Raw genomic sequence first — 23,006 nt, forward strand, 5'->3', positions numbered from 1 at the left:
AAAATGAAAAAAATATCCCTTTTAACTGTGAAATTAAGTATCGTTTTTTTGCTGAATAAGAGAACTAAAAATGTCTGCTATGATAGAAAATACTTTTGCATTTAGTATATTTGAAATGAGGAGAAATGTTAGAACAAGAGGGCATATCCTGAAACTAGAAGTTTAGATGTAACTTAAGGAGTTTTATTTTACTGAAAGGGTGGTTGGTAAACAGCCTCTCAGTTTGCTTCAGACCAAACCAGTAAATTGGAATGGATCTTGCTTGCCTCTCTAGACTCTAGACGGCAAGATGACATTTTATCGAAGCGACTCATTAAGGACATCAATACCACACAATAATAAATGTGATAATCCATTTCATTGATAAAGATGAGATTAATGCCTTTATTTCAATTTCGATTTAGGGCAAAGACTAGCTTGTTAATGCATTGCAAACCTCTCTGACAACCAAAGGGTTACAATGACATGAAACAATTTACCTATGTAAGACTTAACCAATGTATTCACTTCACACAGGACAAGCCTGCCCTCTGCTGGTGGATGCTAGGTAATACTATTTCTGTTAGCTTTAGAATGAGTCTTACTCAATGCTTTTCATTAATAGGACACATGCTCCATCTAGTGGTTATATGTAGAAATGCAAGCTGGAAGAAAATACTTTCACTGTTTGCCTCATTTTATGCCCTGGTTGATATCCTGGAAACTTAGGACACACATGCATACTTGCCAGATCAGGTCTTAGAACTACATGAAATCAGAAAGTTACTTTGTCTGAATTATACTTATCTAAGATTACACTTCCTTGTGGATTTCCTAGTGGGGCTATGTGCAGATTGTTTGGGTGGTGTTGTTATGGAATTGGGGCATCGCTGGGTTCTCTACCCACTGGTCACACCGTCTCAGCCCCATTCCCAGAATCAGGAGTGCTTCTAGGTACCAAAAGCATATGAGGCTAAAACAAATACTAATTTGTGGCTTCCCTTTTTAGATCAAAGCAGTGCAACTTGTATCATGTGCAGCTGGCAGGAGTACTCAGCAGTCACTCTGCTCACGCTAGCGCCATACATAGAAGACAGGGCCCTGAAGGAGGAATCAACAGGCAGCTACAGAAACTCACAGGTGGAGTATACTTGGTCCTCAGATTCTCTTTAGCCCCTTTCGCCCATGCCTAGCGAACCCCCTGCTCAGTATGCGCACCAACTAGTTAGCCCGCTGTAAATACAAAGCCTCTCAGCAGAAATGGTAGATGCTAATGACCAAATTTCAACATGCATGGGATGAACATAGCGCTATCCTCAATATAAGAGAAGACCAAGGACTGGTTAAGGTCTGAGTCTTTACATCACGGGCAGACTAGACTAGATGGGCAGAATGGCTCTTATCTTCCGCCAAGTTCTTTGTTTATGACGGGCCATTTACTTAATTGCATCCAAAATCTAGGCAAAGGCCAGTACGTTTAAACACTTTTTACTAGTCAGTCACCTACATTCATCAACCTCGAGAAAAGATGTGTGTGATGTGTATTCACCGCTAGCCCAGGAGGTGAAATAACATTTACTATATAATATTTACTATACATTTTCTCAGAAACTAGAAATTACTGGTAGAATAATAAATAATTCATCATTTTAAATCAGAAATTGTGATTGAAATAAAAAAATAAATAAACTATGAGAGTAGTTTCTATGAAAATAGTATTTCTAGGTTGCAAACAGGAAAGGTTACTATAAAAATATTTAAAAAATCCACAATTTGATGGAAACGTATCGTGATTACACGTAAAAAAGGCAGTATTTAGCATTACTTTTTTTTCGTTACCAATTAAGTTGTTATTATTGGGTATATTTTATGGGAGAAACCTGATTAGGGGACCACTTCATTTCGATTTAAATTCTATGAACTGCCATGTTTCTCTCCCTTTAACAGTGATATCATTGAAAAACTGACATGCGATCCCAGGAGTAGAATGACTTCAGGTGACCCTTGACTTACCAAATATAATGTTACACTTTTTTGGCATATTTAACGCTATAAAAATTAATAACAGTGCCAGAAAGCTGACAAAAATGTGGAATGTTGAAATGACATGAAGGATTGTCCCGAAGCCTCCTATTTTAAGAAAGGACCATTTCATTTCTCTGCCCGTTAAACCTCTTCCAGGGTAAATATCTTCTCATAAGGTTACTATTTCTTCAGCTGTGTCAAACGCGGCTTATTTTGGAGAGATTTGCCTTATGCCAGTGGGTCAGCATATTTAATAAAAGAAAAAAACTTAAAAAAATGAAGCGCATTTAATTGCCTCAATAGAATTCGACCGGTGTCTCCAGGTACCAGTGTTTTTGGATGTTGAATGAAAAAAAATAAATTCTCAAAATAAAAATATAAATCTACTCCTTTAATGAATTGTACCCGGCTCTTTCTTTTTGTTTGTTGTATCAGAACACGTTGACAATTTAACATTTTGACAGCAAATTCTACCTCCTGGAAGAACTTTATTCTTTTGTTACCCTAACAGTACCCCACAAGGATACCAATATACAAACAATTGGGGTGCAAAAACATGAAAAGAAAGAAAAGAAAAAAAAAGAGTGTTACTTGGTTTGCCAGGGACATCGAGAAGTACCATTTATCTTTTATATCTGACACGTGTTTGGGGGTCTTGTTATCTTTTTCACAGTAAGGAAAATGAATGTAATGCGCCTGTATCTCAGTTGATAGTGGTGAAGAAGAGAATTTTTGTTGAAATTCTTTTTCTGGCTGTACGCTCTCTTGGTAGAAGTATCTGCCCTCACCGTAACTCACCTCTAATGACTCAAAACCCTCTTTCTTTTTCTTTAAAAGGCTTCGCGCCTTCTGGGATCGACATTCCCCCTTCAAGCTGCTTGTATGTAGACTGTGAACGTGCTCGTACATTAATACATGCTGAGCAGATCATCTCATACGTGTCCGTGTTCCAGAATAAACAAACTCCATTTAACTAGTCTTTCTTTGGGAATTAATTCCCTTTTATACACTGTGTTGCCCTTTATTTGTACTTTTTTCACATATCTGTAGGATGTGTGTAGTACCAAAATTGTATCCAGAAAAAATGTAATGTAATTGCCCCCTACCTGTCTGTGTCACCTGCGCAGTACAGAAAAGAAAAGTGTCGGAGGGCAGCTAAATAAAAGAGAAATTATAATATTTTGGCTAACCACAAGTCATATGGGGTACTCTGTTTTTAATATAGAACATATGTAAATTATTATATGTGTATGTAATATAAAATACAATGGTGTCGGCTCCAGGCTGTGTGACCCAGAGAATTTAGGGCCAAAAAACCTGAGAGCTCCCAGAGATGGAAATTACCAAAAATTTGTATGAAGTGTTTCGAATAGCCCTCTAATGCCATAGAATGAAAGGATAAATATAAAAGATTTAAAAAAAGTACATTTCCTAAAAATAAAAACACATTATAGATTGTTTTGGGAGCTTAATTGAATTACAGTTCCTCTCTCAGGCCCTGAAAGCAGACCTGGGCTGACCATCTGGCACACCAGGCAAATACCTGGTCACCGACTAGATAGGCAGCCGTCGGGCGTACTTACCTCATCAGATGGCCGCTGGCCTTAAAGTGCCAGGGCCGCCACATCATTGCCCCTGCCCAAAAGCTTACGTGACTTTATATTTCATCTGGGTTGGCCCAATAAAAGGTATCAATGTCAACTAAAGACACCATGTTCCTCCCCCCAAAATAAAACACAGTTACGCAGGGAACTAGAAAAGCACACAGGTTTATTGCATATCAATCTCATGTATAAATTCATTGTAGCATTGGAAAGATTACATTTGGTATACATTTCTATTCTACAGGATTAAACTCAAAATCAGCTTTCTTATTCATTATTTTAAGGAATTTCTCTACTCAAGTACATTTTGTCTTTTTATCACAAGCATCAAAAAGAAATTTGCCCTCCCCACAAAAAAAAATCGCTTTTTTGTAATTTTTTTTCTTACACTCAATATCCTTTATTTTCTTTATATTTTCTCACATAAGCGATTTTATTTTTTTTATTTTTTTCCATATTAACAACTGCCGTATCTATATCAACGGCAGCTGAAGCCTCAAGTCCCGGACAAAGAACCTAATCACATATACAGTAAGTGCATCTACAGAATTTTTTACTTTTTTTTTATTCAGTTTTTTTTTGTTGTTTTTTCCTCTTTTAAAAAATTCACAAACAGACACAATGACGGCTAGACCACCAGTCATGCACATTTTCGCCTATAAACAAAACGTAAGCAATATACAATCTGGAGGGGAATTAAAAAAAAAAAAAACGAGCACAGCACTTGTTCCAAAAACATTTTTTTCTTTTTTTTTCGAAACATCAAAATTAAAACCAGACATTTACAACTTTTTTTTTTTTAATGATTTTTCAGTAATATACAATTCATTTTAGGGGTGGGGGATATACAAGAAAAATAATATTTTGGAGAGTCTTTAATCCATTAAGTTTTAACTCAAAGCTCACAACAAATATGTTTTTGTACCCCTTATATCTTAAGAGGTGTCGAAAGTTTTTAAGACCCCCCGTGATTAAACTTCAATGACAATCACCTATTACCATAAATAACATTTAAAAAAATGTAGCTTCTTACAGATTTTAGTGCCTGTAACATTTTTGTTGGAACGTGTATTTGTAAAAATCATGACTACAAACAATAAGTTGCTTTTTTAAAGCTGAGGATTAAAACCTTTTGGTCCAATCCTGTATCGTCCAAAATCATCACCAGCACCCGTTATCTAAATTTTGGCATACCCATCACTACCGCCTTATACGAATCACAATCTTTATTTGTACTTTTTTTACCATTTGGTTTACTGGCTTTATATTGACGTCGCTCTTAGTATATGGTGGTTCCTAGGTTGATCCATCCGTGGGCAATACCGACGTGCCATCGATATCCACTGACCACACATGGGCCATAAATATTTAAAACTCTATTTAAAAAAAGGCTAACGACACTACGTATTTTATTACGACTTCACTAAAATGTATTGCTGGATGGGTGAAAAAAATGGCGGGATTTAACGATTTATGAAAATAAGCTGCTCCTTCGGTTCACATTATGGATATGGCAAATGTTACAATTTCATAGTCACTGCAAATATAACGTTTCTATTCATGATAGTAAGGAACGCCTCAGATTCTAGCATCCATTTGCAGCATCCGCTGTGCATTGGAATTACGTGAATATAGCCTAGCAGTCCATCACGCCAAAATATTGTATTATTCTATATATATATATATATATACACTTAATGATATATTTCATCTAAATTATGGTTAATTCCTACCCGGTTCTTATGCATTTTGTTGTTCAGTGCACAGCTTAAAATACCATTCCTTAGGTTTGCATATAAGTGCAAATTATTGAACAAAATGGACTCAAATACATCAAAGGTGAGGTGATTTACAAGAGTTTAAGTATTTTAAGTGCAGTAGTCCTTTATGCCTATTGGAATTCATACATTTGTGTTTTAATGCATGTTAAAAAATACTATTTTACCCGACCCTTTCAAAACCAACATGATATTGATCAGTAGAGCATGTAAGGACGCCTATCTGTGGCGTTCGCATTTTAGTCACAACATTTGGCGGGCTTTTAATTTAACGTTTCTATTTCCTGTCATGAGAATTTGGGCACGGCGGGCTCTCATTTGAACCTACTTTCATGCATCAGTTATAAAATGGTAGAAAGGTTTAAAAAGCTGTTAACTGAGCAGTTATTAAGGAAAGGGGAAGTGCATTGCATGCTGGGATACATCACGGCCTCCACAATGGATACAGGAAATGCTAAGACATTTAATGGCGCCGAATGTTAATATAACACGATGGGAGCTTTTTTATGTTCTGGTGATTAGCGTTAAAATTTCTTTTTTCTTAACAAAGACGATGTCAGTCATTTTGCGAAAATATCTGTAGAAGTTGGACGAATTGTGCGAAGTTATTAGGAAATTATTAATACCTGATTCTTAACATTTTAATAAATGAAATTTATCAGTCTTAGAGTGACGTGTATGAAGAAAAGGAATACATTTCGCAAATTAACCTGCGAGGAGCCTGTATGAAAATAAGAAAATGCTAATAAATTAATTGGGACAGACTACACAGGATTGGTGTTTTAATAAGAAAGATGGACGCCATTAGCAATGAGCAGCGCCAAAGGAATTCATTTGTTTCTGAGACGTTAATTGCTTATGACTGTATAATCGTGACAGCATAGGTCTTCTGTTTTGCGGCCTAGTAACGTAAAAATGGGATGACTGTTTAAATATAATGCAACAGGGATGCTTGAGTCATAGTTTAATAATAAAAAAAAAACTAGTAGATTAAATTAAACCTAAATTTATCCAAGGAACTGAGTAAGAAGAATAATGTCCATCTCCAGGACCATCTCAAATCCTGGCGTTATCAGAAGGTGGCGCCATTTAAATTCATGCGCGGTTTTCAAGTAGGGGGGGCTTTTAAGGCTGTTTTCAAGTAGGGGGGCTACTATAATGACTTCAAAAGCCTATCAACCGTTGCTATAAACGAGGTGGCCATATTGATATAACAATTATGGAAAAACAAAAGCCTCGGCTTCTGAACACTCGTAAGGAATTCTTCTAGAGAATATTTTCTTTTTTTTTTAAAGGTAAAGTTCTCTAATCTGAAGATCAAAACGTATATATATATATATTTTTTTATTTCATCTGATTTAACCATATGGGACCTGTTTTATTAGCTATGCTTTGCTTTTTTGGAAGCTGCCATTTGAAGAAACAGTAGAGGGGTGTTGCCCACTTCTTAATTTCCTTTCTGTAGTTCCCATTCTAAAGGGAATTAGTTGGAAGAAAGTCATTATTTGATGGTTTTCTGTTGGGCTCGGATCCAAGTTACACACAGACCCAGACTGGAGGCCTCAAACTTTTAATGCACTCGCCGAGCACTTCTTTTTTAAACTCACAAAATGAATTTATTTGTGAGTTGGGTTACTTTTAGGATTTTTGTTTGAAATGTAACTTTCTTTTTTGTTTTTATGGTTCTAGCTGTGAGATTAGGAAAATACATTTACCTTCCTGAATCAGGATTCGTGAGGTATTAGGTTAAAAAAAAAAAAGAAAAACATAAAAAAAAAAGTAGCAACACATTTTGCTTGGAAAATAATGCCCAAAAAAATCTATTGAAATTCCTCTAAAAAAAATATGATTTTGGGGTATGGAAAGTGATCGTTGTTTTGTAACTCCTGGTAAACATTTAGTTATTTCAGTTAAAATTAAAATGGACTAAAAATTGATTTTTAAGGGGAAGAATGGGTGGAATATACTGTAAGTGAAATTGTTTTAAATAGCCTGCAGATTGATGTGTGATTAGGAAAACTATAAAGAATGCTGGAGTGAGTTGTAGCCAAATTCAGTTTACTGAATACCTGAGTTATTTTCTTTTTAATCAGATTACAATTAACTCTTGGCAATCTGGGGTTTAGCACGGGCCCGGACTGGTCATCTGGCACACCGGGCAAATGCTATGGGTGCCCGATGCTGCTGGATATGGCCGACCGTGGGCATAAAAATGTAGCCGGCGGCCAGGTGTATCCGTCTGTCGGCTGCACCTACTTCATCAGGCTGCCGTTGGCCTTAAAGTGCCAGGTGAGCTCCAGTCCGACCTGGTTTAGCATACAGACCCTCCGTCTTCTGATATGAATTGTGAAGCTACTGATCAATAAACACACCTGTACACCACTAGTTTTTCCACCCCCCACATATTTACATATTTTTAACAAATTTCAACCAGGTGTCTAGTGCTTTTAATACAGTACTTACAGAGTGCTTTCAATTCTCGGGTATGCTTATAAACGAAACATCTCTATAATATATGGCACCTGCTGTGTGCGGAATCGGCTGTTTCAAATAGCAACGTTACTGTGAACCATATACAAAAAAAATTAGACTTGATTTGTCTATTTTTTTTTCCAAACAATAACAACAAATAAATACAATATTTTAAACATAATTAGAAAAAAAAAAAATAAAATTAACAAGCACATGATTGTCTGGAAAACTGCAGCAAATAAACAGTTAAGGAAGTCTTTAAAACCGAAGATCATCACAGATTTATACAGCGCTCTGATGAAAACTGTGTTATTATGATGCTCAAAAGGGTCACGACCCAAATAACACCCAATTATTATTTTTTTACATTTTTTTTTTTTTTGAGTTTGGCACATGAAAAAAAATCCTAACACCGTTCAGAAACTATACAACAAACAACTGCGTTACTTTGTTTTGGTCCTTCACTAGTTTTTTGTTTTTTTTTTCTTTAAAATAACATTAATTCTTCACAATAATGATTCCTAATGCAAAAATACTGTTATCGGAAAAAAAAAAATTATAATGGTACAAACGACTGGGAAAGTACAGCATATATACATAAAAGGTACTTTTCATTTATTTATTTAAAATGAATTTTAGACTTAAATATTGGCCCCACTGAATAAAGTACAGAGCTAGAGATATGCACACGTTTTTTTTTTTTTTTTTTGCATGCCCTACTGACACTGAAACACTTTAAGATTGAAAAATGGTAACCTTTTTGAAGAGGAAAAAAAGTAAAACCTTAAGGAATGCTTTTTTAGTAACATTTCTGAGAAAAAAAAATCAAAATAAATGGATGCAAAAAAAGCAGCTCGACGTAAATCCTGGTGAAAATGAGTTGAAAAATCATTGGAATTGAATGTCCCTATTTTTGGTAAATATGCCTTTGGGGGTAAAACATTTTACAGAAATAAGAGTTTTTTTCTGTAATAATGTACTGTTTTATGTACTCAATATGGCTTTATATGTAATGTCAGGAATACACAGTCTGTCTAATGCAGAATTTATTTTCAATTCAAATTGCGTTCTAGACAGAAACAGAATGACCGTAAACATAAATGTTCGAGGGTCTGTAGATGTTCTACCTGGTTCAATAGTTCTTGAAAAGCGGGTATATGGTGGCTTCAACCACCGGAAAAAATGTATACGCGCCAGATGCCCCGGGAATCAGCTACAATTCCCTTAGCTTCCGGGCCTAACTCCGGGAGCGCCAATGTATGCTTATGTGAAACATACCTAACTGCTGTTAAAATTAACTCATTCAAAGTTCTGACTTTACCTATTCTATCTCATTTCTATTATTAGGAAGGCGGAAAATCATATAAAATCAAATGATACATAAATCACTGGTAATGGAATCAAGCCCCAAAAAGGGTTTTTGTACAGCACCACAAACATTTTCACCCACAACTTAATTAATGGAATTGGAATTTTGAAAAAAAGTCAGTAATTCCAGAATACTAGTGGTTTTAAACACATTTTGAAATTGAAAATCAAATATTTTACTTTTTTAGTTATTTCTACTAACACAATTAATAGAAGCTTACGATGTCCAGAATCTGTGTCTTTTTCTTAAAACTTGGACCTCTGTAAAGTTTTTTTTTTTTTTTTTCTCTCTTGAAAGAATCAGCAGTGAATGGATAAGATAGATAACGGGAAACTTGCAGTAGATAAACAAGTATTGTCTCCAAGATCAAGTCGATCCCCTGATGCCATCAAAATCGTGTTCTGTTTTTTTATTCCGTTTTGTTTTTTTTGCTATTGTCTCATAGGATGTCGGGACTGTAACATTTTAAATATTATTTTTTTTTCTGTGCATCCTTTACAAATGGTTCATAGGGTTAAAGGTCCCTGATTCTGAAGTAGCTCCAGCCATGTTCAACCAAGCGTCCAGGGAGTTGTGGGAAGGAGTGTGTAGAGAAGCATTTTCAGAAAGGGATAACATCATTGCATAAGCCTGTAAGGGAGATATAAAAAATGTGAAAAACACATAAAAATATAAAGCCCCTGGCTGAAAAAAAAAAGACTAAAATGTACATATTAAATATTACAAAAAATATTTAAAACAGTTACAAAATAAACTAACTATAACAAACATGATACTCTTCAACAATTAAGTCTAAATATAATAAATAACATTTAAAAAAAAAAAAAAAAAGAAGGCAATTTAAGATAAATTCTCTCATCTCAAGGGATCAGAGAGCTGCAATTGGTACACGAAAATAATCCAATATATTTCACATATTATATAACAATTGTGTTTTGGTCCTTCCCTAATTGCTTATATTAACTTTCGTTCTTCGAAAAAATGAGCTCTAATGCAAAAATATTATTTAGAATTCAGTTAAAAAAATTATCTTAAAATTCATAAAAAATGTTTTTAATATCTTTTTAAATTATTTTGTTCCTTGCACTGGTAAGGAAAGAGTAATCTTTTGAAGATGACTGACTTTGACTCCAAAAGTCTCCATTTATCAACTCCTATTTAGAACTGTAGTAATGTTATGCAGTCCAGTCTATGGCATCAGTCACCAACAATTAGATTCATGGGACATTGCAGAACAGGGTCTTTCGTACAAAGCCGCGTGTGCGTTTTAGGAATAAAGATGTTATTGTATTACTGAACAACATATAGCATGGTCATCTGTTAGTACATCGAGCAAGAATTAGCAGACATGAAACAGAGACATGTGGATGGCTTATTTTGAAACAAAACACAAAACGAACTCATGTATCCAATGTCTTATTTCAACACCAACGCTCTAAATTGTATTAGTTGGGAGTCACGAGTAAGCAAAGGTTGGCTGAGGAAAACCAGTCAATGCAGATCTGTCTCGTATTGTAAAACCTTCATAGGACACAAATGTTAAATTAAACAGGTAACAAGTCAAAGTTCATTAATTTGATAAACAAAAGTTTGTATTTTACATTGTTTAACTTCAAACAATAAAATGTCATTCAGGCATTAAAGATGTTTTGGTATTCTTTTCAACATTTATGGCAAAAATTCATGTCGATTTGTGGCATATTGTAGTCATTTTTTCCCATTTTTCTTTTTTGAGAAATGTGGACAAATATTTGGTTTCATTTTTAAATGAGGATTTGGTATTAATATTTTAACAGTATGCCAAGGAACGAATTTCTAATCCTATGATACACCTCAAGTTCTTATTTCAGAGCAAGCTAAATAAAATGTTTTAGTATTCTGTACCTACCTGGTTTTTAGCCTGCCTGTACAGAGATTCTTTTAATGCCTCAGAGTCTAAGGTTGAATTAAACACATCTTTTACTTCAAATGCATCCTCAGCAGTTTTTCGAAGGTCCAGCCCCTTCCCAAAATTCGGAATCTGCTCCATATCTAATAAGCCGGCATCGTCCTCCTCAATACACCTGTACCAATAATCAGGGGAGGGGGAGTTGGTTGACCTTTCATTAGGTTCTCTGGCCTTTTTGCAGGCTAGCCAAAAAGTTTTCTCTATCTTGGGGGGGCCAGCATGCACATGTAATGATTCCCGGTCAGTTGGTAGGACACATGCACAGAAAAAGACACCAACGCATTTGACATACATGTTATCGTTTAAGTGCAAGATGGATGGCTCTCAGACTTTGGCCAATTGCATGTCTCAAGGGCTACATCTCCCAATGCCGTGCGACAGCCATTGGCACAAACAGGGATCCTGAATTTTCTCCCCTTAAAAGTTGACTTTGTTCTATGGAAGAGCAAAGGGGAACCCTTCAACGCTCTCTCGGCTATTGCCATTGGCTTGCCGTGCATTCTGGGAGATGTATTGCCATATCCAATAGAATATTTTAAATCTTCATCCCGCTGGCACTTAAATGATTAAGATGAAAATGAAGCTGTGCATGAGAATGTACTTTGTGAAGAAATGGTCCACCATTTTATGTTCTAAATTTAAGAACTACGTTTTAAGTTCACATTTGTATCTAGATTTGTTTTGAATAATTTAAGTGTTGGGTGCCCCACTCTATGTCAAAATATGTTAAATTGTTACCATTTTTACTATGAAAAGATGTTATATATAAATATAGACCAAAAAACTAAAATCTATATATTTCCTTTATATGAATACATCTTACTTCTGTAGTTTCAATGTGGGAATAAAAGACAGGATGATCAGATTAAACTCAAGATATTCAGAACTATTACTACTATTTTATAAACCTAAAGCTTCCTCTTGTACTTCCTCTTGTGTCAGTATCAATGTAATGGCTGTGGAACAGAAATGAGTCATGGACATCAGGCATGGAGAAGACATGATAAGAAGAGATGGTTACATTATGTACCTTCTGGTGTGATCAAAGCTCATTGTAAGGGATGTGGGCTCCTCATCTTCCTCGTCCTCTTCATATGGTTCCTGTGTTTCCATGATTGGCGAGGCTGTTTCATCTTGTGACTTCCCGGTAAGACTTCCATCTTCATAGTCTTCTTCTAAGTCATCATCATCTTCCTCATCTACATCTTCTGTTTTCTGGTTCACTAGTCCACAACATTTAGAACTGCTATCAATATCTTGGATTTCTGTCCTATAATAGAGAATATAGAGGTTAAATAAAAGGTTTGGTGAAACGACGTGGACTTATGGTGACACGAAAACTAAGGTGTTGATGGAGCTGAAAAATCTATTCTCTCCTATATCTATCTATCTATCTATCTATCTATCTATCTATCTATCTATCTATCTGTCTATCTGTCTATCTATCTAATGTCTTTAACTTACAGTTAGTCAACATAATCTTAAGTAAATGAATTTAGAAATTCCAGTGCTTGACCCATTAATAACAGGTAATAGATTATTTAATGGTTTCATCTGCATCTCATTGCCAATAATTCAAGTTTCCCATGAATTCAATTTCAGTGAAAGGATTTATGCTAAAATCTCTTTTTCTTATATAAATTCCATTTAATCATACCATCTTGCATTTTGATTACATTTGTCTTCACAAATAAGTTGATGATAGCCAAGCATAGAAAAAATAAAAAAACTGATAAAACAGATAATAAACATATTAACACCGTGTATTTCCCAGATAGGATTGCGTGGGGTGCTTGTCTTGGGGTGTTGTGATCAGAAACCCAATTTGAGTCTAACAATTCATTATGCCAGCCTACGATATATTCTCGTTGTCAATCTTTATCTTCCAGCAGGAAAGTAAGAACGAGCCCTAGTTTCCTTCAGGAAATGCCAGAAGAAGTCTATTTCTTAAGTATGCAGCCTAATGCCTTCACACCCTCTTCCCTTTGACAAAAACTCTATAAAGATGTGATTAATGAGACAGGAACAAGCGGAAAAAAAGAAAACAAAAAAAGCATATTGTGAAAATCGAGAGTAGTTTTAGATAAACCCTGTATGTAGCTGGATTTATGATTCAAATGCGAATCGATTGTATTCTAGGCACCAACTACTTAACTAAAACCAAGTACTTTAATTAGGTTTAATTCTGTGAGCTGATCCAGTCACAAAACTGTAAATTTTAACTTATTCCTTTAAAGATCATCTCTATCCATGAACAGAAACCATAGCAACATGTAGCCTATCTCCATCTCTAGATATACTTTCTTACTGTTTAATATACAGAATGTACAAACCTTTTTGTAATTTACAGTAAGAAGAAAAGCGTTCTAGACTGTCTAGAAATATATCTAGTTATTTAGACTCAGGACCGTGAGTCCAGTGATGACCCCCTACATAAAATATGCACATATATATTTTATTCTGAATATCTGATATTGTATTCCATATGTATGAAATATAATATGTTCTTCTACCTCTTGTAGCACGCAGAAAGATGGAAATTACTGATTCAGCGCAGTTAGCTTCCCGGCTAACAGATGGTTAAATATTCCATCTGTTTTGTAGTATAAACAATGCATGCTACAAAAATTGGTTGGCGATTACACGTCTCATGCTGTCAGCATCCCTGAATGCCATTTATCACCCGCCCCAGACAGACAGAAAACAAACGTCATTATGATAGCTTCTATTTGAAGCTGTCCTGGCGACATTTGCAATATGTGTGGGAATGTGGAGGGCACTACAAATGGTTTGTTTTCTTAAAGCACTAATGAGATTCCATTGGGAATAACCTGCAGATGGCTGGATTAACCCCGTATCTGCTGGACGACAAGATGTTTCATTTAAACTTTTTTTTTTAAAACCGTAGGAGGCCTCCTACCAAAAAGAAAAAGTGCAATGCATTGCTTAAATGGTTCACCACCTAAAGGGTTAAAGTAGGGTTGCACTCCTCAATGGGCACAAACAGACCTAGAAAACTCCTGTGTATCATTGCTGGGAAAACAAGTAATTCAATTAATATGTAATAAAGATGCTGGTGCTCAAGATGAGATCTCCAAAAATATGGCCTCTTTGAAGCCCTCGAGGACCGGAGTTGTGCACCTTTAACCCTTGGTTAAAATAAAAATGTATGCTCATAATACATCATTATCAAAAACAACATGAATCAGCACAAGTGGTCATGTATGTAAACATACAACGACATATATAGTTCATCTATTATGGAACCATTAAGGCACCTTTAAATTATATGAGACATCTATCAGACCTTTCACCCTAGGAGGGGCTGTCTATAAAAAAAAAAATCACTATGATATATTTGATTTAAAGGAACTCCATAATATTGTATATTTTTTTTAAAAAAAAACAATTATCTGAAAGCATTAAAATTATTTTAAAAATTGGAAAAACTTTTTCCTATGAAATAAAAAATAATCAAATCAAAGAATTCCCCATTATCTTTTTTCCCAAATGCAAAAGAAAAAAAGAATTGTGATGAAAAATGCCAACACCCGAAATGTTTGTGAAAACAAGCGTCCCCTAGAATCCCCAGCAGGGAGAATGTGATCAAGAAACTAAAAACACAGCTCAGGAAGGCATGATTGAATTTAGAAAAAAAAGGAGCCCCTTGTCTTATTAAAATGATTAATGGAATGCCCTTCTTCTGATATACCAGCCACTTAATTTCAGAGTAATGATGGTCTAGCTCCAGTCCCCATTCCAAACACAGACATTTTTATCCTTCACACTCAGTAAATCTCTTCCTATGGAATTAATGCTTAACGTGTGGTTTATCAAGCAGGTTTCTTGTGCTCTCTTATTCATCCATGTCAGGGTTAAGACTGTTTGTACTAATGCTGAATGCAAAGGCTGATTCCATGAGGTTTTTTTCGTGATTTATGATCACTGCATCACCTGGTTTTCTTTACTTAACTTTGCATACTGAGCCTCTTTAGAAACCCCCTTTAAATAGTAAAACAGCCCCCCCCAATATTTGCAGTTTAGCAGAATAGCGTAAAACAAACATTTAAAGGTATGTTGTTAAAGAAAAAAAACACAAAAGGACAGAAAAGAGAAACTAAAGGTCATCAATTTTGACCTTGCTGAGGACAGAGGCCAAAGTCCAGAATGTCCCTTTTTATACTACCACAAAATTTTATAAACTATACATTTGACAAAAAATGCCTATTATTGATGTAATAAGGGGTGCTACCATCCACTTTCTATCCCTGGGATAAAACATTAAATTTGTTACTATAATAGTTTTAGAGAATTCCGAAATTAATGGTATTAATCTTTAAAGTTTTGGTTTACTGGATTAAGTTCTATTGTTTAAGTGCTACATGGACAAAAAGGTTTTTTTTCAGTTGTTATTTGAAGTCTTTTTACTTCTGTAACAGTATCAGATTTTAATTTAGCTATAAATTCACCTATTTAAGGCAAGCCAGCAGCAGATCAAAAAGTATAGGAACAGCAGCAGTCAAGACTTTTCCCTATTAACGGCTGCCAAAACACATCTGCCATTGATTAATTGTGTTGTATTCTGCGGGGACTCGAAAGCACCATTTTCTAACCGATGGTAATTTTCAATTTATGTGCACAGAACAGATTTGAGTCCCTCCACGTTCACGTATATGTATAGTATTTTAATCTGGAATTCATCATCTGATTTTTCAAGCTATATGTTTTCAACTAATATTACGGCGTGTTCTCCAGTGACCCATATCTCTCAATTCGTTTTATAAACAAAATATTTTCATGGGATCAAGTTCTCCCCTTTTTGAACAGTATTTTATAACTTGTCCCATTATTTCCGGCAGGCTCACACCTCCGTGTCTTTACAGATCTCCGATTGTACCTTGCCTAGCATGAACCCTGGGTATTGTACCCATGGGAAACTGGTGACACAAGAGAGTGTCTAACAAGGATCAGGTGGTTTTAGGATAACTTTTTAGATGAAACACAAAGAGACTTATTACAGAGACACAGCTGCCCCTAAGATGTGTCTGACGTTGCTATACAAGCTCCTTCCTTGCCTTAGTATCTACACACAGGTGCTTCTTGCTTCCCCTCCTGTGCCAATACCCTGATCCCTCAGTATCTGCCTTCTAACTTCTGAACTTTGGCTTCCTTCCTTTGCGTTTTGATTCCAGCTGCTTGCCCCAACTCTTGCACGATTTTGAGTTTGCTTCTGAATTCCCTTTGTTGGCACTTCATGAATGTATCCGCCATGATGCTTCCTGCTCCCTGGGTGGCATGTCTCCCATGGATGACCCTACAGTTAGGAGGCCAGGGGCGCCAGTTCAGAAGCCCGCTGAGTGCTCCAGAGGGGCCTTCAGAGCATTTTCATAAAATAACTTTTGGCATGGGCCCTTTTGTTAATCTTTCTGTAAATGGGACTGAAACCCGGGCAGCCAAACCCCACCGCCATCTGCAAACTATTTGGAACTCTACATCCTATAATTGCATTAATAGAAGCAATTAAGAGGTCGGATTTGCAAACACAGCAGTCTTTGATCTTTAAAAATAATACATTTTTTTTCAATATTATTTTGTCTTAATAAGATTATTTATGTTCTACACCTGGAAGTCAAAATTCTCTAGCCGAGAAAAGATTTTAATAAAGTTGTCAGGTTGCATTTAAAGCCAATTGAATACAATAACAATTATAACGTATATTGTGTTATGTACCATTAAATGTATGCCCGTTCGATATCAGTAATAAAAAGGCTTATTCTTCTTAAAAATATATATTTATCTGGAATTCTTCTTTGAGGGCACTCATTTTGTTAAGATTGCATGGGACCTTTCAAGGTCATATTGCATTGAAAATAATGACTTTCGACTACAAAGCATTCATTTACAGAATTCTAATTCTTAGGTTTGGTAGCCTGGCTACTATTTGCAATTTTATGGTATTTTCTGAACCTCTTAAAAAAAAACCCTGCATATTTAGTCATAGGAAGTTGTTTGTCTGAATCACCCACCTACCCAAAAATGGAATATAAAAACATAACAACATTTTGTTACAATGTGTCATTATTAGAACTGGATTTAACAAGCCACAGATCACTGTTTGGATCACCAGGGAGGAAATGACATAACATCTATATACATTGTTTTCTTTTTTTGTTACCTTTTTTCTCCTAGACTTGAAGTTTGATTCAGCTCGCTATTTGCAATGAAGTTTCGGATTTCCGAGAAATAAGAATCTTCTTTCTCGTCTAAAAGTGCATGGTTTTCAGATTCGGAATTGGGGGAGGAGACGCTGGTCCCATGGTGGTTCGTAATGACCCCGGAGTGCTGACTCACTAGACAGGAAATATGAAAGTGAAAAAAAAAAAGAGTCAAATATCACTCAAGTCACTCTTTTGGAAAATGAAGAATATTATAAAAACAAACACATTTGTAAGCCATTGTTAAGTAAAGTGTGAGAAACAAGTAATTATATATTGTCAACAAAGTGTTACTTAAAATCCAATTGAAATGTTTTAGCCCTTAATACAAGGGTCTGTCTTCATAGCAGCTAAATGATCTATTAAAGATTAAAATACCTTTACGGATGGTCATTCTGGGACCTTCTCTTTACCCGTCTATGAAATATTAGTGTTCTTAAAGATTTACGGACAAGCTGGGATCTTTCAGCTTGATATATCTAATCCTGCCTTCGTTCTACTGAAGAGGTTGGTGTGTTGCTCTATTATCGATATCGTTCTGGTCGATGGATGGAAACTCCTGACATAGCCTCCAAGAGACCAGATGCCAAGTAGGGGTTGAGTGCCCTAATACATTTAGAGTTTTGGTTTTTTTTTTGTTCTTTGGAGATTAAACTCTTAAGAGTTTTATGATAGTTGGTAGAAGGCAACATATTGTTATACCAGATATGAAAAGGGCATTTTGCTAGCTGCCATAGAACACATTTACAAGTAATTCATCTCATGAAGGCTAATGGCAAAACGTTTATGCCAACAGCAGCCAAATAAAAAATCAACAAGTATAATGTAGGTTCATCTTGGGTACACGTTCTGTTTCAGCAACAAGTGAAAAATGTATCTGATGTCCTGGGACCAAGAAAAAATAAAGGTTCAAGCCAACCAATGACTCATTCAACAACCTCCCACAGTGATGGCAGTGCGCACATAAAAATTATTTAGTGTTCAATGAGAATTATAAATTCTTTCACTCCCCAACCATCAAACGTGTGTCTTGTAGGATAGCCCCCACCCCACTCACTATCAAACCAATGATTAACTACAACTCCCATGATCCTCTAGTAGCACGCAAATGTGGAAAATCATTGACTCTACGGTCCTCCAACAACTTGAGAGCTGCAACTTTGTGTTTATTGTCATTTTTTTACAATAAAAGTTAATTTCCACCTGAGCCACTCCCCACAATCCCAACGTGAGACAGATCCTGGAAAACCATGGCTTCAAAAAGAAAAAAATATCGCACTTAAAAAGGTTAAATATACATTGTATCATTGTTTTGAACCATTAAACAATTTAAAAAAATAGTTTTGGCTTCAAACAGCAGTAGGAAGTGTGTTTCTAAAGCTACATTTTCTACAAATTGGGTTATTATAATTTCTTGTTTAGCTCAGATTTCCCTTAACCATTTTTTTAAATTATTTTACATTTTTACTAAACCAGAATTCCAAAAAAATCATTCCATTACCTGGAACATTTTCATGCTCGTGTTTTTTAAGGTGTCGGTCCAGGTTGGTCTGTTGCCCAAAACATCTGTTACAAAGGTGACATTTAAATGGTTTCTCTTTGTTGTGGATGTTCCGTACATGTCGTTGAAGATTGGAGGAAATGCTAAATGACCGGTCACAATATTTACATCTAGTAAAAAAAAAAAGAGAAAACAAGTGTAAGTTACAACACAAAAGTCCTTAAAAACAAGGAAAAAAACATCCTGGGGCCAGTCTGGGCCTGGTACGAAGAATGCGCGCGTGTCCAAAGAATCATTACAGTCTTTGGGAATTTTAAATTACAACAATATGATAATTACACAGACACTACAATAATAAAAAAATAATAAATACAATTTTAAAAAGCTGCTCGCAAATTCCATTTCCTTTTTCTCCCCAAAAGCCAGCCTCTTGGTGCTGGTCTATTTGTTCTGTTGGTTATAAAAATCTTTTTTGGATAAAAAAAAACATGTAAAAATGTCCAAAGTTTAACATAAAGTAGGAAAGCTCTGATTCAAAACACTCTGACAGGTAAAGCAGCCAAAATCTTGTGTTTTCTTTAAGCAGGCCCAGGGAACTGGGGGCTTTAAACCTCACACTTCAGACGTGGTAACTTACACCACATAAATCCAAATAATGATTAATTAACATCAGTTTATTTAATCCACTTACCTCACTTATTACAGTCTAAGATTTTGTTTGCATTAATAGAGAAGCGTATATATTTTTCTGTCACCCTTCAGTTTGCCGTAGAGATTAAAGTCATGTAGACAAACTAACCTTGGCTTTTTTTCTATGCATATAACCGAGGCTTATAATTCCCTGCCTTGCCTAGTCAAAAAGTATAAGTGAGAGGTGAGTTAAATTAAGCTTTTCCTTATTTTTTTGTATTTTGGTGTTAGTATAAAGAGCTGGTTGATAAGTAAAAATTTCTTCCAGCTAAAATATCTCAAAATAATTTTTTTTTTAGAAACCTGATGCGTCTGTAAGTAAGTAAGAAACTTTGACTATCCGCTAGATGGCGCCACAAAACTTTTTTTTTGCAAAACTGCATTTTTCAACATTTTCAGATGAGACCATCCATCTAAACAAGTCCTTGTGTACATTGGTGGGCATGTCTCATAAAGTTATGATTATCTATAATTTATCTTGCACTTATAAATATAGCATTTAGCGTTAAGTTTATGTATAATTATATATTATTTTTAAAAATGTTCATCATTTTGCAGGACCCTTAAAAGTCCAAACTTGTTCCTTAGTAGAACACAACTGGTCAACATCCACTTCACTGAACGCATGAAAAGACCAAGTTCCAAACTACCGATATGTTTATTTTGCGTGTATTTCTTGCCAAGTGTTCCGAGCTGGCAAAATGTAATGCATTAAAAAAAAAAAACAGAACAAGCGCAATTTTTTCTTAAATGTATAATCACTGACCTGAGTCTCACCAGATACAGCAGACGTTCACAAAACAAACTTTCAAAACAATTAGGCTGACAGTCACAGTTGTCAGAGAGCAAAAGAAATCAATGATAATTAAATTGTTCTATAAACATACCATCAGTTCCCTAGGGCGCTATTACAATGCTACATTCTCCAGAAGTCAATCTTATACTGCAGCGTTACACAAAACACACATCTTAAGAAAATAAATCACTTTCTTAGGTCCCTCGCTCTCCTTTTTTGGGCATATATTTAATAGATAGTCTGATAAACGCCAGGGCGTCCACATGTTTTAAAAATATATATATCTAAAAGGCTTCCAGGAGAAAAGTAGACCCTCGGAGGAAGGGACCTAACAACTTGGTCTCGAAAGCTCGCAATCAAACTCTCAGCCAATAAATGGTATCATTTTAACTATACTTTTCTCCTGTTTTCTCAACGGCTAACACGGTACAAAACCTTTTTATCATTTTAAAAGGCTTCCAGGCAGGGCCCTGGTACATAAGGCCAGTGGCCGCTAAATGGCTTACTATGAAAGTTTTGGTACGGCAGATATGTGCATATGATATGGAAATGTATCTAAAGATCTGAACATTCCAAAACTAGAATTGGAAACAAGAATTTGCTAAATGTACAGTAGATCAAAGGCCATCCCGATAGAAATAAATTGAATATACTCTACAATCAAGTTCTATTTGATATGGTTTATTTGATAGATGCTGTGCGTAGTGTTCAATCATTGCAGTAGTAGATAACTTGCATGTTAACATCTAGTCTCTAGGGGGCGCTGCAGAGCAAAAGAAAAAGTTGGTTTGCAATATACTTTTCAAGGCAAAAGTTTTAAAACTCCCAAAGCTATTATTATCCAAAAGCTTTTCATAATAACTCTTGGAACTTGGGTGTGTAATATATAAAAAAGCACAATAAGCTACAATAACAAATAGAGTAAGCTAAGATTAATGTGCTCTAGAAACATACCTGTATGGTTGTTCTCCTGTGTGGGTCCTGAGATGTCGGGTCAGATTTGCTGATCGTGGAAATATTTTGCCACAGTACCTAGTAATAAAATACCATGTAGTTAAGTAAGATAAACAGCTACCTGAGGTTCTGTGTGAGGGAATTTATTACATGGTGGCAAGTTCTGCGGGCAGAATGTTTAAAACAAAGTCTGTATCTGAAAACGCATTAAGCAAAGTTACAGCATATAACAAATAAAAGAAAAGAAAAAAAAATCCCCAAACACGGCTACAAAGACTGCTATTAAGACATCTTTCCAACATAGAGTGCTGTTGAAATATAAGTGGCTAGGGGGTGCCTCAAACATTATGGAACTGTCTGTTACCTATCCATTTACTAAAGATCAGGGGTAGCAGTGCTTGAGTACAACCACAGTGATCTAGTGGCAAATAAGGACTATAGGTGGCCACTGATTTCTCTTCTCTTGCCTCCCAACAGACCTTGTATGTCCCGGAGCTCCAGACTATGGCATCACCAGCCAGATCCCTAAATCTCTAATATGGTGTAGAGCAGGAGAAGAGTGATCGCTAACAACCAGGTTCAACCTCGAGCCAGATGGAAGAGAAATTGGCAGTACGTCCTTGAACGGTTTGGGGTCCTCACCAGGTCCTTCTACCCTGTCAAGTACGACTTGGCTTGGCTCACCAACCAGCTCACCAAGCCAGGACAGTCATGGAGAAATGTTTAGGGCCCCTGGTGCCAGGTCTCCACTTCCTACAATTACACCAGTGCTCTCGGGAATTCTCGTCCATTTAATAAGCTCCTGTTCTTAAGTAATATGTCCTTAAACAACTTCATATACAGCCAGTACCTTAAAATTCTTATTCAATCTCCGTATTCAAATTTACAAGTCTTTCAACAGTTGTTATATTGCAATCCCATGTCATATTTTTAATGTATTTCTCTAATTTTGTTTTTTTAACTATACTTCAGGCAAAACCCATCACTCATTCAGATGTCACATGTAATTTTAACCATAGGAGGGATTGCCGCTGTAACATTAATTCTGTCACACTGATAAAGTAAGTTGTGCTCTACGGTAAATAAATGGAATGTCTACGTTATACATTGTACCCAATTGTACACAATTTCATAGCCCGTACCATACCGATTGGGGTTTGATACTTTTTAAGGCCGGGTAAATGTTGTTAAAATATAGATTTTTAATAAAAAAACACGAACGTTAGTTAAGGTAAAGGTCAGTTCTTTAACCACACGCATGCAAAAAAGTTTGAGGCGTTCTGGTTTACATGTCTTACATGTCTTTTGTCTTACAATAATGCACAAAAGTCACAAAATAAAGCAAAATACACTTTATTTCCAACTCAGGCATTTGCAACTGAACATTTGTTGAAGACCACTTATAACAAGGTGACTTTTCCCATTTTAATATTTTTAATGCCAAGGAGTATGGCTCGCCATTGAGATTTACCTGCAGGTGTAACGTTCCTTTCCTTTTCTTAAGATGGAATCTGATAGAGACGGTGGTGGGGAGCGAAAGTTAAACGGGTGGTGTGGGAGAGGTTGTAAAGAACTTCCCGTGTCTGCCTTCAAGTTAGCAAAGCTTTCCAACTTCTCTGTCATGGTTTCAATGGCTGACATCTAGAAAAATCAATAAAATATATAAAATAATAAA

At 35.7% G+C, this 23,006-nt stretch overlaps 1 protein-coding gene across 1 annotated transcript in view; it reads right to left on the reverse strand.

The window, feature by feature from the left end:
- Positions 1-7,460: 7,460 nt before the first annotated feature.
- The window catches only part of PRDM16 (PR/SET domain 16), a 269,442-nt gene continuing 253,896 nt past the window's right edge, over positions 7,461-23,006 (reverse strand). The window contains exons 12-18 of the mRNA XM_053452677.1: positions 22,803-22,972; positions 21,332-21,409; positions 18,892-19,061; positions 17,351-17,525; positions 12,206-12,445; positions 11,116-11,290; positions 7,461-9,857 (exon numbers count right to left, since the gene is read on the reverse strand). Of these exons, the coding sequence (XP_053308652.1) occupies positions 9,723-9,857; positions 11,116-11,290; positions 12,206-12,445; positions 17,351-17,525; positions 18,892-19,061; positions 21,332-21,409; positions 22,803-22,972 (1,143 nt within the window). The 3' untranslated portion in view covers positions 7,461-9,722. The remainder of the gene's footprint in view (positions 9,858-11,115; positions 11,291-12,205; positions 12,446-17,350; positions 17,526-18,891; positions 19,062-21,331; positions 21,410-22,802; positions 22,973-23,006) is intronic.

The sequence above is a fragment of the Spea bombifrons genome, chromosome 12, assembly GCF_027358695.1.
Source record: "Spea bombifrons isolate aSpeBom1 chromosome 12, aSpeBom1.2.pri, whole genome shotgun sequence".
Taxonomy (NCBI): Eukaryota; Metazoa; Chordata; class Amphibia; order Anura; family Pelobatidae; genus Spea; species Spea bombifrons.